The sequence below is a fragment of the Narcine bancroftii genome, chromosome 6 (genome assembly GCF_036971445.1).
Source record: "Narcine bancroftii isolate sNarBan1 chromosome 6, sNarBan1.hap1, whole genome shotgun sequence".
NCBI classification, from domain to species: domain Eukaryota; kingdom Metazoa; phylum Chordata; class Chondrichthyes; order Torpediniformes; family Narcinidae; genus Narcine; species Narcine bancroftii.
The window spans coordinates 233,790,591-233,808,717 of record NC_091474.1 but is presented as its reverse complement, the minus strand read 5'-3'; the positions used below and the strand labels follow the sequence as shown (position 1 = coordinate 233,808,717).

General features: G+C 39.9%; 1 protein-coding gene across 2 annotated transcripts in view; it reads left to right on the top strand.

Moving 5' to 3' along the window:
- LOC138737139 (regulator of microtubule dynamics protein 2) overlaps positions 1 to 18,127 on the top strand; it is a 101,091-nt gene that overhangs the window by 54,403 nt on the left and 28,561 nt on the right. For both annotated transcript variants that reach the window (XR_011340780.1, XM_069887705.1), the window contains exon 5: positions 10,336 to 10,411. Coding sequence is in view for 1 of the 2 variants with exons in the window: in XM_069887705.1 (XP_069743806.1) it covers positions 10,336 to 10,411 (76 nt within the window). In the remaining variant the exon portion in view is untranslated. The remainder of the gene's footprint in view (positions 1 to 10,335; positions 10,412 to 18,127) is intronic.

The window sequence follows — 18,127 nt, the reverse complement described above, 5'->3', positions numbered from 1 at the left end:
GCTGAACCAAGCCATGAAAGACCCCAACAATGAAGACGCTGTTTACATCCGGTACCGCATGGATGGCAGTCTCTTGAATCTGAGGCGCCTGCAAGCTCACACCAAGACACAAGAGAAACTTGTCCGTGAACTACTCTTTGCAGACGATGCCACTTTAGTTGCCCATTCAGAGCCAGCTCTTCAGCGCTTGACGTCCTGCTTTGCGGAAACTGCCAAAATGTTTGGCCTGGAAGTCAGCCTGAAGAAAACTGAGGTCCTCCATCAGCCAGCTCCCCACCATGATTACCAGCCCCCCCACATCTCCATCGGGCACACAAAACTCAAAACGGTCAACCAGTTTACCTATCTCGGCTGCACCATTTCATCAGATGCAAGGATCGACAATGAGATAGACAACAGACTCGCCAAGGCAAATAGCGCCTTTGGAAGACTACACAAAAGAGTCTGGAAAAACAACCAACTGAAAAACCTCACAAAGATAGGCGTATACAGAGCCGTTGTCATACCCACACTCCTGTTCGGCTCCGAATCATGGGTCCTCTACCGGCACCACCTACGGCTCCTAGAACGCTTCCACCAGCGTTGTCTCCGCTCCATCCTCAACATCCATTGGAGCGCTTACATCCCTAACGTCGAAGTACTCGAGATGGCAGAGGTCGACAGCATCGAGTCCACGCTGCTGAAGATCCAGCTGCACTGGATGGGTCACGTCTCCAGAATGGAGGACCATCGCCTTCCCAAGATCGTGTTATATGGCGAGCTCTCCACTGGCCACCGTGACAGAGGTGCACCAAAGAAAAGGTACAAGGACTGCCTAAAGAAATCTCTTGGTGCCTGCCACATTGACCACCGCCAGTGGGCTGATATCGCCTCAAACCGTGCATCTTGGCGCTTCACAGTTTGGCGGGCAGCAACCTCCTTTGAAGAAGACCGCAGAGCCTACCTCACTGACAAAAGGCAAAGGAGGAAAAACCCAACACCCAACCCCAACCCACCAATTTTCCCCTGCAACCGCTGCAATTGTGTCTGCCTGTCCCGCATCGGACTTGTCGGCCACAAACGAGCCTGCAGCTGACGTGGACTTTTTACCCCCTCCATAAATCTTCGTCCGCGAAGCCAAGCCAAAGAAGCGTATCCCATATTTAAAAAAAATATCAGTAGAATGATTAGATTCACAAAATAATTCTATCTGTCTCTTAATAAACTCACATAAATCTTTCCTTTTCAACAGTGTGACATTGAGATGCCATCCATACATACTTTCTTGTTTTTCCATTAACCCAATAGTTATAATTAATAGTGAATGATCTGATAAACATTTTGCCAAATATTCTGTTTTTACCACTCTACGTTTTTAACTGGTCAGACATTAAAAACAAATCAATCCCTGTGTGTCATGTACCCTTGAGTAGAATGAATAGTCTCTTTCTACAGGATTAAGCTGCCTCTATATATCAAAAAATTTAAATCATAAATGATAGTGTCATTTTTGCAGCTTTTGCCCTTGTAACTGTTCTGGCTGAATTATCCAGTATTGGATCTAGACAGAAATTGAAATCTCTGACCAGTATATTTTATCTTCCCACTGCTGTTTTAAAAAGATATCCTTCATAAAGGCTTCATCGTCATAATTTGGTGCACAGATATTCACAAAAGTCCATGATTCTGCATAAATTTTACCATGTCCCATTACAGATCTTCTGGCTTAGTCAGTTAATGTCTCTTTTATTATTATTGGTATATCTTTATTAATTAATATCACCACTCCTCTTGGTTTTGAGCCAAATGAAGACGACATTACTTGTCCCACCCATCCTCTTTCTAATTTAGCATGTTCAGATTTGGTAAGATGTGTTTCTTGTAGAAAGACTATATCTGCTTTTAAATTTTTTTAAGTGTGCCAAGACCGTCTTCCTTTTCACTCTTCCGTTTATCCCATTAACATTAAGACTAATAAATTTTAACGTTTTATCCATTAGATTTTTAAATAAATATTGTTCAACAATAAAAACCTTTTTGATTGTTTAAATAATAGTGATCTTTCCCCTTTAAAAAACATATAGAATATCGCTGCCCTGAGAGTGGTATAAACAGGAAACAGCGAAAGGCCACCTAATCCTTCGAGGAAGAAACACCCCTTCCTTTAGCACCACCTTTTATAGATACTCCTCTCTGGGTGCCATTCTCCTCCTTAGACTGGAGTCTCCACCCTGCCACTACTTTTCCCAAGTTTTCATTCTTTACTTTTCAACAATAAATACAAGATGGTTTAAAAAAAATACAACTTTTACTTAGTCCCATTGTAAACACTCTTCACAGTCTTTGGCATCTTAGTCTTTTCATAAACCTTGCAGGAAGTCTTCCACCTTGTTCTTAGTCTTAAAAAATTGCCCCATTCCCTTCTGCTACTTTGACCCTCAGAGTCACGGGGTATATCATTGAATATTTCAAGTTTTTGGAACACAATTGCCTTTTATATCTTCAAACTACTTCCTTTGCTTAATCAAAGTAGGGTAAAAATCTTGAAAAAAAAGCAATTTTTCTTGGTCAATCTCAGGTGGGCCATTATTTTGCTTAGAGTATTCATATGCTGCTCCCAGGATTGTCTCCCATTCCCGGTAACTCAAAAGTCTTACCAGGACCAGTCATAGTCACTGATCGCCAGCTCTCCTGAGTCCAAGGGTCTGGTGAGCCTTTCCAATATGTAGTTTTTCTCTGAATTTGTCTTCTAGAACTCGTGGGATCCATGTTTCAAAGAAGTTCACCGGATCTCTTCCCTCGATTGCTTCTTTCAGTCCAATAATTCGATAAAATGCTCCATGTGGTTGATCTTGTCCAGCAAACCTTGTCTGTCTGACTCCCATTTTTTCGCATCTTTTTCCAAAGCTTTTAACTTATCTCGTGTTTTTACCAAGTCTATTTCTGCTTGGTTCATTCTTTCTATTAAGTCTTCAACAATTTCTTTGATTTCAGTCATCCTTTCAGTCATGTCTTTCATTACAATTTCAATGCCTCCAAATCAGTTGCTCAAGTTTTCAATTTTCTCCAGGATAATATTTAGTTTTTGTCCTGACTCCCCAGCTCTACCAGGGTCCGTATGTCCCAAGGCCACTCTTACCCCGCTCCCTTTCAGGGTATCGCTCGATGTTCTTGGCTGAGTAGAAACGTACTCAATTTTTATTCTCAACTGCCTTGATTTCTTACTACTTATTTTGTCCATTTTTTTGGTGAAAAAAATCTTAATTTTAAGATTTTAACCGTCTTTTTTATACTCAATCAAAACACATCTGTGTAAGGCTCCTTTAGAAAACTTTCATGAGCACATTTGACAAACTCTAAGCCATACAACCCTTTTACAGTATGGGAGTCCCATTCAACATTGTGAAAGTTAATATCTCCTACTATCACAACCTTGTGTATCCTGCAGCTGTCTGCTACCTCTACAAATTTGCTTCTCCAATTTTTGTTGAATATTGGGCAGTCTATAATAAAATCCAATCAGTGTGGTCATACCTTTTCTATTCCTCAGCTCTATCCATATTTCTTGAATGACTTCTTCTAAGAGGCCATTTTGTAAATGAGCAGCTTCCACTTGCACCATTTTATACTGTGAATCGTGTAGATCAGTGGTTTTCAAACTGCCCCCTAAACCCACATTCCACTTTATGTAATCCCTATGCTATAAGTTCTCTGATTAGTAAAGGATTGCTTAAGGTGGTATGTCAGTATTTTAATCATACCTAATTAACTCATTATGTGTGTGGTTTTAGAACTCCAAAGGAAATGGGCCAATGACAATTTTCCTCAAGCAGAATATTTCAGTGACATTTGGGTCTAGAGCAGTGGTTCGCAACCTTCCCTTCCCACCCACATACCACCTGAAGCAATCCCTTATCAATCACGGAACACTTATGGGATAGGGATTGCTTCAGGGGAATATGAATTTATGTGGGCAGTTTGCAAACCACAGATGTAGATGATGACTTATAAGAGGAGTGAGGGAAATATAGCAAATATATTGTATCATTGCATCATGCAATAAAAAACAAAATGCTTGGAATATTCTGTCAGATAGATGGCATCTATGGAAAGGGAGACCATTAATATTTCAGGTCTTTGAAAAAGCCTTCGGCACCGTGAGCAGCAAAGGGCTTTGGCAAATACTAGAGCGCATCGGATGCCCCCCAAAGTTCCTCAACATGGTTATCCAACTGCACGAAAACCAACAAGGTTGGGTCAGATACAGCAATGAGCTCTCTGAACCCTTCTCCATTAACAATGGCGTGAAGCAAGGCTGTGTTCTCGCACCAACCCTCTTTTCAATCTTCTTCAGCATGATGCTGAACCAAGCCATGAAAGACCTCAACAATGAAGACGCTGTTTACATCCGGTACCGCACGGATGGCAGTCTCTTCAATCTGAGGCGCCTGCAAGCTCACACCAAGACACAAGAGAAACTTGTCCGTGAACTACTCTTTGCAGACGATGCCGCTTTAGTTTCCCATTCAGAGCCAGCTCTTAAGCGCTTGACGTCCTGTTTTGCGGAAACTGCCAAAATGTTTGGCCTGCAAGTCAGCCTGAAGAAAACTGAGGTCCTCCATCAGCCAGCTCCCCACCATGACTACCAGCCCCCCCACATCTCCATCGGGCACACAAAACTCAAAACGGTCAACCAGTTTACCTATCTTGGCTGCACCATTTTATCAGATGCAAGGATCGACAACGAGATAGACAACAGACTCGCCAAGGCAAATAGCGCCTTTGGAAGACTACACAAAAGAGTCTGGAAAAACAACCAACTGAAAAACCTCGCAAAGAAGTGTATACAGAGCCGTTGTCATACCCACACTCCTGTTCGGCTCCGAATCATGGGTCCTCTACCGGCATCACCTACGGCTCCTAGAACGCTTCCACCAGCGTTGTCTCCGCTCCATCCTCAACATTCATTGGAGCGCCTTCATCCCTAACATCGAAGTACTCGAGATGGCAGAGGCCGACAGCATCGAGTCCATGCTGCTAAAGATCCAGCTGCGCTGGGTGGGTCACGTCTCCAGAATGGAGGACCACCGCCTTCCCAAGATCGTGTTATATGGCGAGCTCTCCACTGGCCACCGTGACAGAGGTGCACCAAAGAAGAGGTACAAGGACTGCCTAAAGAAATCTCTTGGTGCCTGCCACATTGACCACCGCCAGTGGGCTGATATCGCCTCAAACCGTGCATCTTGGCGCCTCACAGTTTGGCAGGCACCAATCTCCTTTGAAGAAGACCGCAGAGCCCACCTCACTGACAAAAGACAAAGGAGGAAAAACCCAAGACCCAACCCCAACCAACCAATTTTCCCCTGCAACCGCTGCAACCGTGTCTGCCTGTCCCGCATCGGACTTGTCAGCCACAATCGAGCCTGCAGCTGACATGGACATTTACCCCCTCCATAAATCTTCATCCGCGAAGCCAAGCCAAAGAAAGAAAAATTGAACATAGAACTTTATAGGACAGTTCAGGCCTTCGGCCCACAATGTTGTGCTGGCAGATAGAAAACTACTCAACAAATTAAACCTTCCTTACCTCGCACCCATACCCTCTATTTTTCTAGTATCCATGTGCCAGTCTAATAATCTTTTAAATGTCTTTATTGTACCACCCTCCACCACCACCCTTGCAATACATTCCAAATGCCTACTACTCTTTCTGGCTGACATCCCCCTAAACTTTCCTCCCCTCACCCTGTACAGATGTCCTCTCATCCCAAGAAAAAGATGCTTTCTGTCCATCCTATTTATGCCTCTCATAATTTTGTTGACCTCTATTAAGTCACCTCTCATCTTTCTTCACTCGAATAAGAAATGCCCTAGTTCTGGTCACCTTGCCTCAAAAGACACATTCTCCAATCCAGACAACATCCTGGATGTTCCTCAGAACTCTCTCCAAAGCTTCCACACCCTTCCTGTAATTTCTTTATATCAATCAACATGTATTTAATTAAGTTTTATAATAATATGATTATGGTCTTTGTTGTTTGTTATATATGCATTGATATTAAATAAATTATTTTTTAAGAAGTACTCTGCCTGGAGGTTAGTGATTAGAGGAGTTTCATAGGGATCTGTTCTGGGACCCCTGCTCTTTGTGATTTTTACAAATGACCTGGTTGAACAGATAGAGGGATTAGTTAGTACGTTTGCAGATGAAACAAAGGTTAAAGATGTTGTGAATTTAATGCAATATTCAAAATGTGATCTAACCAGAGTTTTATAGAATTGCAACATTGCCATACAGCTCTTGAACTCTATTCCCTGACTAATGAAGGCCAGCATACCATAAGCTTTCTTAAGTACCCTATCAATCTGCACAGCAGCCTTGGGAGATCTATGGATTTTAACCCCAAGGTCCCTCTGTTCTTCCACACTGTTAAGAATCGTGCCATTAACTATATGCTCCACCTTCAAGTTCAACTTTCCAAAATATATCACTTCATACTGAATTGGATTGAACTCCATCTTCCACTTCTCCACCCAAATCTATATCCTTTAGTAACCTTCTACACTATCCACAACATCTTTAACCTTTGTTTCATCTGCAAACGTACTAACTAATCCCTCTATCTGTTCAACCAGGTCATTTGTAAAAATCACAAAGAGCAGGGGTCCCAGAACAGATCCCTATGGAACTCCTCTAATCACTAACCTCCAGGCAGAGTTCTTCTTAAAAAATAATTTATTTAATATCAATGCATATATAACAAACAACAAAGACCATAATCATATTATTATAAAACTTAATTAAATACATGTTGATTTATATAAAGAAAAATAAAAAACAAAAAATAAATCTAAGCCCTCCCTCCCAACCCCCAACCCCTTCTATGCCCATTAAAAAAATTCTAACTTACTAAAATATCTAATTATATACTTAATTGGATTGCTTCAGAAAATGCTCAAAGATCCCAAAAACATTTCACAAGAGAACATTATTTATTTTTAAGGATTCAAAGGACTATAATTTCAAACCCAATGTTCGAGCATACAAGCTCCAAATCTGTAAAATACAGAATATTTACCTCTCAAATTATGTGTAATTTTTTCTAATGGAATACAACTTTGAATCTCTGTTTGCCATCTTCCTAGTGTTAATGAAACATCTTATTTCCAAGTAACAACAGTACATTTCCTTGTTATCACCAAAGCTAATTGAACAAATTTCAGCTGAAAATCTGATAATCGTAGTTTAAGAGTTATATTTTCAAATTTCTCATCAATAAAAACTCAGGGTTCAATGGGAAAACAACACCTGTAACCTGTTGTAAATCTTACTAATATAAATCCAAAAAGGTTTAATTTTTGAACAAGACCATGTGAAATGAATAAAAGTTCCAATGTCTTCACCACATCTAAAACATTGATCCGATTAATTGAATTCCCATCTATTCAATTTCTGAGGCGTAATATATTACTGATGTAAAAAATTATGATGAAGTAATCTATATCTTACATTAATTCTATTAGACATATTCTCTTTACATAAATTTTGCCAAATTTGTTGATTTATTGATATATTAAAATCTTGTTCCCATCTTTCTCTTGACTTCAATAATTTAGATGCTTTTTCTTGTAACATCATATATGCTATTGAAATAAACGTTTTGACCATTCCCTCAACAATCAACTGTTCTAAATCTTTTGGATATTTTAATGCCATATCTGGTCTTAATTTCTCTAAAATTCTTAATTGAAAATAACAGAAGAAAAGTGTATTACGTGGGATATCATACTACTTAATTTTTAACTGATCAAATGAGATCAATCTACCATTTTCCATAACAATCCCCTATTTTAGAAATTCCTTTACTATGCCACATATTTAAAAAAAGAATTATCTTTTGGAAAAATTATGAGGATTAATTAATGGTGTTTTTAATGACAAAAGGCTTCCACCATTTTCTAACTTAACCTTATTCCAAACATTAATCAAATGTTTCAATAATGGAGCATCTCTGTCAGTAACCATTAACCTTGGTTCCCATTTATAAATAAATTCCTCTGGTATAGTTTCTCCAATCTTGTTTAACTCAATTTGCACCCATGATGGTTTAATATTCCCAAATAAGGAAACAAGAAACCTTAATTTTGCTGCTTTATAATAATTCTTAAAATTAGGAATTTCTGATCTGCCTAATTCATATTCCCATGTTAAATTTTCTACTGATACTCTTGCCATCTTACCTTTCCAGAAAATTTCCTAATTTGTTTATTAAATCCTGAAAAAAAAAATTGAGGTACAGAAATTGGTAAAGTCTGAAATAAATAGTGAATTTTTGGGGAAATATTCATTTTAATACAATTAACTCTTCCAATTAAACATTTTTTCAAGTCTTCATTTATTTTCTTAAATAATGGAATAATTTAATTTATATAAATTTTTTGAATTATTATCTGTATGTATTCCTAAATATTTAATCCCAGTATCAGTCCATTTAAATTGAATATATTTTTGATATTGTGAATAATCACCCTGTACTAATTCAATTACCTCACTTTTATCTCATCAATTTATTTTATAACCTGAAACTCTTTCATAATCTATCAATTGTTTATAAAGTCTAGGTAATGATAGTTGTGGTTCATCATCTGCAAATAAACTAATCTTATGCTTGGTTTGAGTTACCATGAAACCTTTCAATTGCTGATCCTTACAAATTATTTGTGGAAGAAGTTCTATAGCCAAAGCAAACAAAGCTGGAGATAAAGGATATCCCTGCCTACTTGATCTAGTCAAATTAAAGGATTATGATATCTGTCCATTAGTTATTTCTTTAGCTTTAAGATTTTTATAAAGAGATCTAATCCAATTTACAAAATTAAGTCCAAAACCAAACTTACCTAGAACCTTAAATAAAAAGTCCCATTCTAGTCTATCAAAAGCTTTATCTGCGTCCAATGCAATTGCAACACTTAAATTCTTCTTTAATTTAGACATATAGCGCAGTAACAGGCTGCTTTGGCCCACGAGTCCTTGCCGGTTAATTTACACCCCATTAACCTACACCCCCGATACATTTTGAATAGTGGGAGGAAACTGGAGCCCCCAGAGAAATCCCACGTATACATGGGGAGAATGTACAAATTCCTTACAGATATCGCGGGATTGGAACCCCGGTCCAGTCCCAATTGATAACTACTATGCCAACCGTCCTCTGCTTTCTGCAGTCAAGCCAAGGTTTCATGGCTCTTGATTTTTTGAATGAGTCTACCATGGGATATCTTGCTCTTGTTTCAATGACAAAATATTTAAGTGTATAATTATATGGTGATTTTCATCATATTGAATTTCCCACTTTTTTGACTTTTGCAATTCATGTCCTTGGAGATGTCCTTGGCATAGCTGGAAATCAGTAGTCTCCTCTCTGCCTCCCCCTCATCCGGATTGTGGAGGACTTCTTATTTTCTGTTTAGTGCTAGAATTGAAGCTTCCAATTATGTCTCAAAAAGTCAATAATTTCCTTAACAATTATTCGTAGCCACAATGCCTTTCCTTTAAGATGACCAAAGCTAGTAGCTTGCTGGGTTCTGAATATTATGCCACTTTGAATCATAGAACCCATGAGCAGTTTGAAAGTAAATGCCTTAAATTTAAATTTCTCCCTCTCTTCCCTATCCCTCTGTCTTCTTTCCTCAGATCTCGACCACCTTCCCTCTCCATCCAGAAATCTATCTCCCCTCCCCCTGTGGTGCCCTCTCTCCTTTATACACCTATTACCTCTCACCTCTTCCACCTGCCCTTCACCCCCCCCCCCCACCATTTTATTCAGGCATCTGCCTACATTTCACATACCTTGATGAAGGGCTCAAGCCTGAACCATTGGTTTTATATTTTTATCATTGCTACATGAAGTATGCTGTGTGATCTGCTGAGTTTCTCCTGCACTGTATTTTTACTATAATCACTGCATCTTGCAGACTTTCATGTTTCACTCCTTCCTTAAATATTTACACCTCGGAGAGCATCTATGAAGAAAGTAAAACAAAGTTAAAGTCTACAAGTGGCTGGATATCTGAAATTGTAGAAGTAAATGATTGATTGAAAGATAAATAGTGTTCTTTTGCCTTAAATAATTATGGCTTTATTTCAGAAATATTTATTATATTGATGTGTTCAAGTAAGCTAGCTATTTTAATTTTTCTGTGCACTCTGACCATTAAAATATTGTTTCGTATTTGTATTGATTTATGTATTTTTGATTATATTTTCCTATTTTCCATTCAATTTATTCCTGTCAAAATATTTGTCAAAAGAACTGAGCCGTTCAGTAGAATGATTGGGATTTCTAATATTTTCAGGCTTGCAATTATTTGTGGTCATCTTTCGGGATATGGAAGCATACAGTCCAAAATCAAGGATGGCTTTCTGTTCAAGGTAAATTAGGCAGTTGTGTCAATAGCAGTTGTGTCGATTGAGAATATTTTAAGTAAAAGATATGACAGAACTATTCGGTACATTAGCAATTTTTTGGTGTTTACTGTATGCTTAGTCTTAAAGCAATCCAGTGTTAAATAGGATTAAATTTGATTTGAATTGATGGAAAGATTTACCATTGATGTTAATTGGCCAAATAAACTGTGTTAAAATGAATATCTATCCACATATTCAGTATTTGTTTCAATCAATTCCATGTTTGGTACCGGGGAAATTTTTCAAAAAATTGAATAAGGCGGTATGTCTTTTTTTTATGGAAAGGTAAATTATCGATGCAAAAGTTGACGTGGTCATATGACTTGGGAGGTCTTCAATTACCACTTTTTCAAAATTATTATCAGGCAGCACAATTGAAGTTTATTAGCAGTTTGTTTGATATTGACCAACACCAATGTTGGCATATGTGGAGATGGATCAGATACATGAAAATTCATTACATCATTTTATTTATAAGTGAAATTTATCGCTTTTGCAAACATGTAAAGTACCGGTCTTAATTCATTTATTTAAATTATGGAACAAAAGGAATCAGTCTATAGGTTTGAAAGAAACATGTTCAATTAAAACTCCACTATATCAAAACCAATTGATTCCTTTTTCAATGCATAATCCTTATTTGAAGGAGTGGCACTTAAAAGGTTTGGTATTAATTGAAGATTGTTTTGAGACAGGTTGATTTCTTTCATTTGATAGACTTAGGGAGAAGTTTGGAATATCACGAAACACGTTACTTGCTTATTATCAAATACAGGATTTTTTAGTTAATAAGTTTGGTTGAGACTTGATATTACCAAGGCAATCGAAGTTTGAAATGCTGCTTTGGATAAGGGAAAGAAAGGGTTTGATTCAGAGATACATTTGTTCTTACAATCAAAAATGAAGACTGGATTGTTGAGAGTAAGAGATAAATGGGAACAGGAGTTAGCTATGGTTATTCCTGATGAAATATGGCCTGATTTATGTCTACATAGTGTTACAAAATTAGTTAACGTACGTTATAGTTTAGTTAATTAGAACTTTTTACATCAGTTATATTTAACTCTGGAAAAGTTAAAGAGGTATGGTTTTAGGGATTCTGATTTGTGTTTTAGATGTGGAGATCAGGTAGGTACTTTTATACATGCTGTGTGGGAATGGGAAAAGGTTATTAAATTTTTGCGAGATTTATTTCAAGTAGATTTGCTTATGGATCCATGGCTATGCTTATTAGAATATATGAATCCATTAACAACAAGTTTAGATAAATTTCAGGTTGAGTTTATTCATTTAACTTTGGCAGTAGCTAGGAAATGTATAGCGGTAACTTGGGAAAATGATGGTATACAGAGGTGGCAGAATGAAATTCAATCATGTTTGTATTTAGAGAAAATTACATATAATTTGAGGAATAATTATTCTTTTTTTGAAAATATGTGGACTTCATATTTGAAATGTTTGAAGCTAAATGTTAAGTAATTATTATTTTTATTTACATTGTAATTCAACTCATTGCTACATATTTGTATCCCCCCCCCCCCACCCTTTACTATCCCTCCCTCCCCCCTACCTTCTTTCTGTATGTTAAGCTGCAGGGGGAGGGAGGGATAGTAAGGGCTGGGGGGAGGGATAGGGGGTGGGAGCTAAGGGGAATAAGGGATATTTTTACATGCATGTTTTCTTATATTCTATTCCTTGTAAAATTTAAAATAATTTTTTTTTAAAAAGCAATCCAGTGTTATCAGCATTTTAATGCCATGAAACGGGGAAGAGCCTGTCTAGATAGAATGCAATACATAAGCGTGCTGGAGAAACGCAGCAGGTCACACAGCATCCATGGGAAGTAAAGGGCGACCTAACTTTTAGGCCTGGGCTCACATATAAGCAAAAACAGACAGGCACCCTTTCATTTGACGGTTACCCTTTCTTCCTCGTTTTCTTTAAGGCATAATGAAATTTCTAATCTGAGAGCTCCTTACATTAGTGGCTAATTAGTTCCTATCAACAAAAAATGCTGAACACTACGGGCACACTAGTCAGATTTCTCTACAGTAACAGTTAAAGGTTCAAAGTTCCTCATTAAATAATACATTAAAAATATAATATACTGTACATGATGTACTTCAACTTTTGTCTGTAATAAGGTAAACAAAGAGTTACCATGAACATTGCCTGGCACCCCTAACAATAGGAATAAGAGAAGCAAAAGGGAGTTCCTTCAAAGACACTGAGTGTCCATGGATCCCTCTCCAGTGTTCCTGCAGCCTCTACAGTCACACAGTCTCCAGGTCAAAACATCAGTAACCCATTCTCCTTATCTAAACCTCTCATAAGATCAGGAAGCCATCTGTGCTCAAGGCCCTTTGAAAGCCCTTTCTTGCCCACAGCACCCTCTTGAATCCCAGTTCCGATATTTCATTCCTATGAGCCATTCTTGAGCAGCCCACAGCCTGTGTGAGTACTTCACCTTCAAGCCACCAGCAGCCCACAGCCTGTGTGGGTCCTTTAGCAGCTGAGCTACTCACTGGTCCGCTGCCATGGTCACCGTTTTGTAAAGTAATCTATGCTGTTCTTTCTCAATGGGGATTGTTCTCCCCGTTTCTGGTGCCCTGCTACCCCAGAGTCTGCAACCACTTGTGGTACACTGCCTGCCACAGGCCTGTTATCTTGGACACAGACCCGATGATTGCAGGATTCTTTTTAAAAAACACCTTTAGTAGGCCGTTTAAAGCCTTAACAGAGCCCTTGGATTTAAGACCAGTTATAGGACTCTATGGAGCAGCACTGTGTCTCTGCTCCCTGTACTTCTGGGTCCACACTAGTGACAGTGCTCAGCAAAAATTGACAAAAAGTCCTATCCCAAAATGATGTTAGATCATTTATGTAATATCTCATAAAAAATTGGGCAGGACGCTGAATTTGCCTATTGTCATAATTGCTCCACGGCAGATGCAATATTGCTGGCTCTCCACTCAGCTCTGGATCATCTCGAAAACAGCAATTCATACATGGCTGCTCTTCATAATCAACAGCTCAGACTCCAATACCATTATTCCTTCAGTGCCGATCAAGAAGCTACAAACTCCGTTTTAATTCAATGTTGTTGAGAAGATCAGAATTTTGTGATTTTCTGTGAAGCCAACTGTCATTATGTTGCAATAAATTTATTATATGGGACTCCTTAAAAGCTTATTTAAGGGGTCAAATAAATAGCTATATCTCGAAAACTAAAAATACACAAGAGAGGTAGATAAATTAGAAAAAGACATACACTATTTGGAGAAGGAGCTCAGAACAAAAGCAAAGGGAACTTATTAGTAAAAAGCTCGACTATAATACCTTACAAACATATAAGATAGAAAAAGTAATAATGAGAACTAAATAGAGTTATTACGAGCTGGGGGAAAGAGCTCATAAAGTTAATTGAAAACAGAACAGGTTCCCATACAATCAATGCGATTGAAACAGAATCAATAGGATCTCCTATAAACCATTAGAAATTAATGAGGCTTTTAAATCATTTTATGTTAAATTCAATAAATCAAAATCACATGGAATGTTAATAAATTAGATGACTATTTGTCATGATCAGCTTTGCTAAATTTAGATTTGACTGAGCAAAATGAATTAAATGCACCCTTTACACAATTAGAAAAAGAGAAGGCATTGAATTTATTCTTTGGCTTGGCTTCGCGGACGAAGATTTATGGAGGGGGTAAAAGTCCACGTCAGCTGCAGGCTCGTTTGTGGCTGACAAGTCCGATGCGGGACAAGCAGACACGGTTGCAGCGGCTGCAGGGGAAAATTGGTTGGTTGGGGTTGGGTGTTGGGTTTTTCCTCCTTTGCCTTTTGTCAGTGAGGTGGGCTCTGCGGTCTTCTTCAAAGGAGGTTGCTGCCCGCCGAACTGTAAGGCGCCAAGATGCACGGTTTGAGGCGATATCAGCCCACTGGCGGTGGTCAATGTGGCAGGCACCAAGAGATTTCTTTAGGCAGTCCTTGTACCTTTTCTTTGGTGCACCTCTGTCACGGTGGCCAGTGGAGAGCTCGCCATATAACACGATCTTGGGAAGGCGATGGTCCTCCATTTTGGAGACGTGACCCATCCAGCGCAGCTGGATCTTCAGCAGCGTGGACTCGATGCTGTCGACCTCTGCCATCTCGAGTACTTCGACGTTAGGGATGAAAGCGCTCCAATGGATGTTGAGGATGGAGCGGAGACAACGCTGGTGGAAGCGTTCTAGGAGCCGTAGGTGGTGCCGGTAGAGGACCCATGATTCGGAGCCGAACAGGAGTGTGGGTATGACAACGGCTCTGTATACGCTTATCTTTGTGAGGTTTTTCAGTTGGTTGTTTTTCCAGACTCTTTTGTGTAGTCTTCCAAAGGCGCTATTTGCCTTGGCGAGTCTGTTGTCTATCTCATTGTCGATCCTTGCATCTGATGAAATGGTGCAGCCGAGATAGGTAAACTGGTTGACCGTTTTGAGTTTTTTGTGCCCGATGGAGATGTGGGGGGGGCTGGTAGTCATGGTGGGGAGCTGGCTGATGGAAGACCTAAGTTTTCTTCAGGCTGACTTCCAGGCCAAACATTTTGGCAGTTTCCGCAAAACAGGACGTCAAGCGCTGAAGAGCTGGCTCTGAATGGGAAACTAAAGCGGCATCGTCTGCAAAGAGTAGTTCACGGACAAGTTTCTCTTGTGTCTTGGTGTGAGCTTGCAGGCGCCTCAGATTGAAGAGACTGCCATCCGTGCGGTACCGGATGTAAACAGCGTCTTCATTGTTGGGGTCTTTCATGGCTTGGTTCAGCATCATGCTGAAGAAGATTGAAAAGAGGGTTGGTGCGAGAACACAGCCTTGCTTCACGCCATTGTTAATGGAGAAGGGTTCAGAGAGCTCATTGCTGTATCTGACCCGACCTTGTTGGTTTTCGTGCAGTTGGATAATCATGTTGAGGAACTTTGGGGGGCATCCGATGCGCTCTAGTATTTGCCAAAGCCCTTTCCTGCTCACGGTGTCGAAGGCTTTGGTGAGGTCAACAAAGGTGATGTAGAGTCCTTTGTTTTGTTCTCTGCACTTTTCTTGGAGCTGTCTGAGGGCAAAGACCATGTCAGTGGTTCCTCTGTTTGCGCGAAAGCCGCACTGTGATTCTGGGAGAATATTCTCGGCGACACTAGGTATTATTCTATTTAGTAGAATCCTAGCGAAGATTTTGCCTGCAATGGAGAGCAACGTGATTCCCCTGTAGTTTGAGCAGTCTGATTTCTCGCCTTTGTTTTTGTACAGGGTGATGATGGTGGCATCACGAAGATCCTGAGGCAGTTTTCCTTGGTCCCAACAAAGCTTGAAACACTTATGCAGTTTGGCATGCAGAGTTTTGCCCCCAGCCTTCCAGACCTCTGGGGGGATTCCATCCATGCCTGCTGCTTTGCCACTTTTCAGTTGTTCGATTGTCTTATATGTCTCATCCAGGGTGAGGACCTCATCCAGCTCTAGCCTTAGGGGCTGTTGAGGGAGCTGGAGCAGGGCGGAATCTTGGACTGAGCGGTTGGCACTGAAAAGTGATTGGAAGTGTTCTGACCATCGGTTGAGGATGGAGATCTTGTCGCTGAGGAGGACTTTGCCGTCTGAGCCGCGCAGCGGGCTTTGGACTTGGGGTGAGGGGCCGTGCACAGCCTTTAGAGCCTCGTAGAAACCCCTGAAGTCGCCAATGTCCGCGCTGAGCTGGGTTCGTTTGGCGAGGCTAGTCCACCACTCCTTTTGGATTGCCCGGAGTTTGCGCTGAAGATGGCTGCATGCGCGACGGAAGGCTTGTTTCTTCTCTGGACAGGACGGCTTTGTAAGGTGAGCCTGGTGGGCAGCTCGCTTCTTTGCCAGCAGCTCCTGGATTTCCTGGCTGTTTTCGTCGAACCAGTCCTTGTTTTTCCTGGAGGAGAAGCCCAGTACCTCTTCAGTGGATTGCAGTATGGTAGTCTTCAACTGATCCCAGAGGGTTTATTACATGTTAATAGATCCCCTGCCAAAGATGGCTTTCCACCAGAATTTTGCAAAGAATTTAAAGACTTGTTAATGCCGCTCTTCATGGAAATATTGAATCAAGCGGTGGGACCCCATACTTTGCCGGAATCCTTCTCGACCACAGTAATAACTGTGATTCCTAAGAAAGATAGGGACCTATTGAAACCATCATTATATAGACCAATCTCTTTGTTAAATTCTGATTATAAAATAATAGCTAAGATTTTATCAAATAGATTGACTAAATTTTTGCCTAAATTGATAAATAAGGACCAAACAGGATTTGTGAAGAAAAGACAATCAGCAGAAAACGTAACAAGACTCCTCAGTTTAATCTATTTGGACCCAGAAAAGAGATAAACATAGTTGTGGCAGTTGCTTTGGATGCAAATAATGGCCTTTGAATGGGACACTTTTAAAGTACTGGAGAAATTTGGACTAGGTCAAAATGTTATAAATTGAATTCAAGCTCTTCACAATGAGTCAAAGGCTAGGGTTGTGACCAATGGTCAAATGTCTTCGACATTTCCACTATCTAAGTCTAGTAGACAAGGATGTCCACTATCACCAACCCTCTTTGTTCTGGCCATAGAACCTTTGGCTGAAGCCATTCAACAGGACCAAATATTATGGGGTTCGGAGTGGACCAAGATGAGCATAAAATCAGTCTTTTTGCAGCCAATGTATCTGACAGAACCTGTAGCTTCCCGACAAAGACTGCATCTGCAACTGAAAGATTATGGGAAGGTTTCTGGATATAAGATAAATTGGAATAAAAGTGAGATAATAGCTTTAACAAATGGAGATTATACAGATTGAAAAAGGAATACACAATTCAGATGACCGGCAAATAGGATCACATATCTGGGGATTAAAGCAAATAATTTATATAAGAAATTTATACAAGTTGAATGATCTCCCCTCCCTTAAGAAAGTTGAAGAGGATTTAAATAAATGTGTCACTCACCCGATAACATTAATTATATTAAAATGAACATATTTCCTCATCTATAGTACCTCTTCCAGACTCTCCTGACCCCACTACCACAGAATGTTTTTCAAAATTAGGAAAGGTAAGTTGGCTAGAGTCTCCATGGAAAAATTAACTTGGAAATACGACATGGGAATATTACAACTTCTCAACTTTAAATACTATTAATGGGTGGCCCAGATTAAGTTTGTCACTTCCCTCTTTAGGCTTTTTCAGGTGCATTCTACGCTAAGATTGGCAGCGTTTAAAGCGCAACCCTGGCCACCTGAAGGACACAGCTGCACAGGATGCGGCTCTGAGCACACTCCAGCTCCTACCCAGTGTCAGCTGTGATCAGCAGCCTGACCCTTTAACATCTGCTTTCAACCAGCTGCATTCAGGTGGCTGGGGGAGCCGCTGAGCTGAGCTGATTATCCCTCTCAGAGGAGGGTTACGTAGCTCGCCTCAAGAGCTCCTCCTGCACATTCAGGTGGCCTCAAAACAGCCGCATGTTGCCGAAACATGTGGCTTTACATGCAGGGCAATTGGCCACCTGAAAGTGCCTTTTGATGGAAGAGGCAAGCATTCGTGGGTAGAAATTGAACTGCACAAAGTCGGGGAAAGAATAGCAGAAGAATTTGTATATAAATGGGCTGTTAACTTTATTTTTGCTGGAAAAGAAGCACCAACAATAAAAC